General features: G+C 44.4%; 1 protein-coding gene across 1 annotated transcript in view; it reads left to right on the forward strand.

Annotated features, from left to right (window-relative positions):
- Window positions 1–1432: 1432 nt before the first annotated feature.
- CSUI_006936 (transmembrane) overlaps window positions 1433–6028 on the forward strand; it is a 13135-nt gene continuing 8539 nt past the window's right edge. Inside the window, exons 1-2 of the mRNA XM_068067086.1 lie at window positions 1433–5317; window positions 5917–6008. Of these exons, the coding sequence (XP_067920937.1) occupies window positions 2785–5317; window positions 5917–6008 (2625 nt within the window). The 5' untranslated portion in view covers window positions 1433–2784. The remainder of the gene's footprint in view (window positions 5318–5916; window positions 6009–6028) is intronic.

The raw sequence follows: 6028 nt of genomic DNA on the forward strand, positions 1-6028 counted from the left end.
TAGCTAACGATCAGGAGGTTGCTGGAGTCAAGAAAGTTAAGAAGGCAAGGAGACGGATTGGCGAGGACTTCTGCTGCCTTTTCTAGTGAGTAGTTGTCGATGTCTCCTAAGGACAGAAAGCGCTGGAAGAATAATGGAAAGAGTCTTCTTTCACTGAACTTTCCTTTGAGATATCAAAGAAGACATGATAAAGGGAGAAACCATTGCTTACCTACCTCAACGGCCAGCCATTCCAGCTGCTTGCTGATCGAGCGAGGCATTCAGTAGAAAGAAGAAAAAGATACGACAAGACCAAAGAAGGAAGAAGAAGAAACATGGAGATTCCTCACCATCCCGAGGTACTAGAAGCAGAAAAAGAAGAGAGAAAGGTTTCCAAATGGGGAGAAACGCAAATAAGCGAAGGTTCTTCATCTTCACTCGAGGAATGACGTCGCGACAACCTCGTCATCCAACAAGCGAACAGGTATACTCTGAGAAAGGTTTCTTTCCTTCTTCGTCTTTTCATGAAGAAGAATGGTGGTGGCGGTCATCGTGATGGTGGTGGTGCTGGGAATCGATTGTCATCGCAGGTAGTGTAGATTTCATAGTCAAAACACCTACTGCTGCAACGACGGCAACGATTGCTCTTGTATTGTACGGTCTCCCAGCAGTTTAGGGTTCACTTCGCCAGTAGTGGTAATAGAAAGCGGGTGGGATAGTATCGGTGGGAAGGGGTGGTCGTGCTAGCGGTAATGCTGAGGGGACACTTCCCTGGGATGGTGTTGGCGTGAGATTTCTTCGTCAGTTCTCTATGGGAGAAAGAAGGAAGGAGGGCCACAGGGGCATGCACGGGAAGAAGCGATCGATGTTGGATCAAGGACTGCGATATAATACGGGTGAGTCAGGTTGGCATGCTATACTAAAGCTCTCTTGGGCCTTTAGAACTTCTCATGAAGTTTCGCTTCGTCAGAAAAAACGCTTTTGGAGATGGAGGGGAGAAGCGACAGACACACATACCTTCGGCTATTTCCGAGAGAGACAGGTGTACATACACCGCAAGAAGGACAAGGAAGGGATGGACAAGACACGACGGTGTGTAAAGAGTGAGTTAGTTAGTTAGATGCGGCCATAGAAGACACAAACACACCACACCCCTTTGAAAGACAGCAGGACATCTGTCAAAACATCTTCAACTTCTTATCAGAAAAGACCTTTCTCACCACTTCTGGTACCAGACACGTCAAGAGGAGAAACTTACCAACGGGTGTGCCTGACACACACGAAAAAGGCAACTTTCTCGTCTCTTTCGGTGCTCATCAAGCTTCTTCTCCCTTCCCAATAGTTGTGGCAGTCACACACAACAGCTCTTCTGATCAATTTACACGAGAGTTTTCTTTCTCTCTCTCTCCATTGTCTCTTCATGCATTCGGTCGTCTCTTGCAGGTAGGAGATACCAGGAGATTCTATCTTTGACCAGTTCACTCTCTCGCCTCGTGATGTTTCTCTCCCTCGAGGTCTTTTCATGTCTCTCAAGGGTAGGTAGACTCTGCGTCGATGGTGTCTGCCGCTTCTGTCTTTCTTTCTCTTCTTTCTTTCTTTTCTTCTCATCGACAAAAGTAGAGACCACGAAGTGAGCGAACCATTCTACACTCTTATGCTGATCTGGCCTCCTCCCGAGTCCAATCTATCTCCTTCAACTCTTTTCACCAAAGAAATCTCTCTTTTCGCAAGAACGCATCTCAGTCAATCAAGTCTTCGTCACTTGTCGTCCTGTCTCCTCTCCTCTTTCTTTCCTTCCACTTGGCAAGGGCATTTTCTCGATGGGAATTTTCATCGCGGAACCTGGAGAAAACATCAACGTCGATCTTCTTTCTCTCTGGGCTTTCTTTTCTTTCCTCCTCTTCTTGTTTTCTTTAATCTCTCGCTTCTTTTCTTCTCTCGATGCGATTCCATCCCGGTCACCCGACAGAGTCCTTGTTTTCTCTCAAGATTCTCATCTTCTTCTCTCTTCTGCTCTCCCTCTTAAGTTTGTCTCGATTCGGAAGCCGCGGGGTGGTCTGTACATTCGATCCCTTCACATCTTCCTTGACTTATCTTAAGCGCTACTCCTCAGAAACCTCACCTCTATTGGTCTCTACACGTGTCTACACATAGAAAGATCAAGTCTCTCTCTCTCTCTCTTCTTCTTTGATAAGAAGTCATAAGGAGACACCAACGAACGGTCTCTCTCTTGTTTCTGCTGATCTTGTTCTCCCTTCCATCTTCCAGAGTGAATCTCAAAGCTCTCAATTCCGTCTTCGTATTTCTCCATCACTTCTCTCAAGTGTACAGACACCTCAACTTCGCCCCCTCCTTCAGTTCTTCAAATTTCCTCCACATGAACTACCCATCGCTCTCCACACGTTGGCATGCTCCACGACCTATCGATCTATCTTATTTCTATACACATCTACATATATATGTATAGCTGGGTATCTATCTATATATCTCCATTTATATCTGTATAGATAGATTAGAAGGATCGAAGTTACAGTGTGTATAAAGCATTTTTCTACAGATATATAGATGGTTGAGTTTGCGTGAAAAGAAAAGTCTTTCCGATGACGTAGAAGCTTCACTTTTGCCTGGGTTTGAACTCGTCTCGGTTTCTCTTCAGGATCAACTGTCTATGAACGCTTTCTTGGAGAGATGAGAGAAAGACTGGTTCGGTCCCTTTCATACAGTTACCAAAATGCTAAAGAAGAAGAAGAGGAAGATAACTCTCTCGATGGTTTTCCTTAGGCACGTCGATTCATCCGTTCCAATATGACTCTTGTCATAAGTCAGGAACCTGGTGGGGGTGTATATACACCCCAAACGTCGGCGAGTATTTCATCTCTCTTAACCTTTGTCTTACGGTTTTTTCTTGCATGCATCACTTCTATCGCATGGCGTTGTTCTCTTTTCCACCTCTCTTATTCATCAATAGTCAACCCGTTCCTAATGATCTTTCTCACGTTTCTCTCTTCTACAACTCCCTCCAAACTTCTTATGAAAAAGAAGCGCTCTTGCTTGTTCTCGGACCCCTTACCGCATCCTATTCCTCTTGGTTTCTCCTTCTACTTCTTCTTTCTCTTCTTCTTGCTTCCTACTTCCTTCTCAGTTCATTTCTTTTCTTTCCCACCAGTCTCTCCTGTCTCTTGTTCTCCCATACCTGGAGGTCTACAGCAACCCGGCGTCTTTAATCCTTTCGCACATGAGTCTCCGCTTCTCTCTTCTCGAGGTTTGTTAACGAGCTTTCTTTCTTTCCTTTCACACTCAGAGACACAAAGGAAAGAAAGTCTCTTTCCAAAGAAAAGATCTCTTCAAACCCTACGTCGTGATCGACGTCTTTTTTCTTTGCCTTCTTCTCCTCTCTCTTCTATCTTTATGGAGACACTTCGCCAGCAGCCTCTTCCTGAGTCTACTGTCCGAAGAAAGTTCGATGAGAAGATTGCCTTAAGAACATATCGAGGGAAGGAGAAAAAGAAGAAGAGAAACCACTCTCATGCTATGTATCATCATTCCTCTCTTCTTCCTCTTTGTTTCCAGTGTATGTACACTTCAACTCAAACTAAGAATGATGAGTCCCTGGGGTGTATGTACACCGCATCACCACCACCATCATTCCATCATAACAAGGGTTATGAGAAAGCCGAGTGTACATACACCCACCGATCAACTCTACGTAGGAGAAGGAGACAAAGATCTGCTCCTTGTCATTCGGCTCGCTTATCCAGTTCTTCGTATGAAGATCTTTCGGGTTATATTAGAGGGCTCCTCTTTTCCTCTCTCTTTTTTCTTCTTTCTCCACGCAGTAGAAAGAAAAGAATCCCACACAAAGACAGAGGAAAGAAGAACCTTACATTGTCACATTCTCCCTTTCATTCTCTTTTACCTAGAGAATTTCCTAGGCGAAGGCACTTCTCAAGAAGACAGAGACATGACGAGGCAGCAAGCATCTCCACCCTTTCAACTCCTTCATATCTCTCTATGAACGATAGAACCAAGACAGTGAGAAGACAGAAGCGAGAGAAGAAGCAATTCTTCTCCTCTTCTTGTTCTCCTTTATCCTTGCAGACGGATAGACGAAGAAGAAGAGGAAGAGAGAATAGATTCATATTCTCAGGAATTGTGGGAGAAGAAAGTCCGAATAGACATGTTAACAAGACATACTCTCTAACCCACCTCACAATGAGCCCTTGCTTCATATCTCCTTTCTCTACATTCTCGCCTCTTCCACATCGCCGTTCTTCTTTCTCGTCGCACACGAAACTCTCCGCTTCTTCTTCTTCGTCTTCGTCTGTTTCATCCTATCCTTCTATCTCTCCCGTGTTAAGATCTTTCTTTCCCCTTTCTTCTTCTCTTTTCTCTTCTTTTCTCTCTCCTTCTCCTTCTTCTTTCTCTTCTCCTTTCTCACTTCCTCTCTCTCCTTTTTCTTCTTCTTCTCCTCGGTCTGTTTCTTCAAGTCTAAGAGCCAAGAAGCTTCCTTTTCTTTCAAGCAGTCTACCAGCGGATGATGAGAGAGGAGCCGTGGAAGAGAGCGCCTTCTTTGGTACTTCTTTAGAGGAAGATCTTGACGCTATGGGCCAACCTCATATGACGTCCTCTGAGACGAACAGACAGAGAGATGAAGAAGAGGAAGAAGATCTCTTTTTCGCAGATGATCGTGACGAGGAGTCTTCAATCGATAGAAAGATGTATTCTCCAGAGAGCGAAGATACCTTTCCAGCAAGGGGGGAGGGCCATCCAAGTGCCGATAGTCAAGAAGAAGACCAGGACCTTCTTCTCTCTGATTTGTCTTCGTCTTTATCTAGAAAGAGGAGTGAACACACAACTAGCAGAAGAGTTCTCAAGACGGACGCAGGAGATGCTTCGAGGCTCTCTTCTTCTTCTTCTTTGTTCATGAAGGAAACCTGGGGGGATGAAGACGAGAAATCTCTCTCTCTATCTTCTCAGAGAGATAGTAGTAGAAGAAGAAGAAAGAGATCAAATCAAGACAGAGGAGGAGGAAGAAGAGAAGATGATCTTTCAGAGGGAGGGAATTTCGAAGATCGTTTTATCATTGGAGAGGTTGAGCCTACAGTGCTTCCAGAAGATGTGTATTCCCATCATATGAAGCTTCCGCCTTTAAGACGTCTGGGGGATCAGCCAGATGATCCTTTACCTTTCCCTGCTGACTTCATTAGCGAAGAAGAAAAGCAAGATATAAGAAGAATGCCTACCAAAGAGGAGAGACTCCAAGATAAACGAGACTACTTCGGTGCCGACAACGTGAGAAAGTATCATATGTATAACCCTCACTGGACGCCTTTTCAAGGTACAGAACAAAATTCATTGCCTCTCTTCTTCATCTTCAGCAGCCACAACAGTAATAATGTATCTTCTCTTTCTTCTTCTTCTTCTCGTCCTTCCTTAAGAAGACATAGATGGCGACACAGAGATAGATAGGTCGATCCAAGATAGAAAGTGAGACACTCAAGTCTAGGCACCTGGGGTAGGGATGGAACAAGTCTCTCTATCTCTCTCTCTCTCTTTAGTCTATCTCTCTATCTGGAGTCTTTCTACTGACCAAGATTCTCAACGTTAGTCTATCTGCCTCTGTTTCTATCTCTTTATCTATCTACCTATCTGTCTTTGATCTATATGTAATCTATCTACATATCTGTCTACCTGGCTGTCCTGACTGTATCTATCTGTCTGTCTATCTGTAATCTACCTAGCCATTTGCCTGAGGCGTGAGACTACACGCCGTTCACTTTTCTTCCCTCTTTCTGTCTTTCGTTCTACTCTTCAGTAGGTGGAAGTGTCGTTGTTCTTTTTCTATTCTTATCCTATCTTTTACTTCTTCTTGCTCCTCTTTCTCCTCTCTCTTCTTTCTTCTCTCTCACTCTTCTTTCTCTCTTTCTTTCTGTGTAGAGAGTAACTATCGTCCATCGCACGATTTTGAGGCATCTGCTGTAGGCCACTTTGGTCAAAGCCCTCAGAGACCTATCAGAGAAGGAGATGTGGTACGCTACTATTCTTATCT

The sequence above is a fragment of the Cystoisospora suis genome (genome assembly GCF_002600585.1).
Source record: "Cystoisospora suis strain Wien I chromosome Unknown contig_3581, whole genome shotgun sequence".
NCBI classification, from domain to species: Eukaryota; Apicomplexa; class Conoidasida; order Eucoccidiorida; family Sarcocystidae; genus Cystoisospora; species Cystoisospora suis.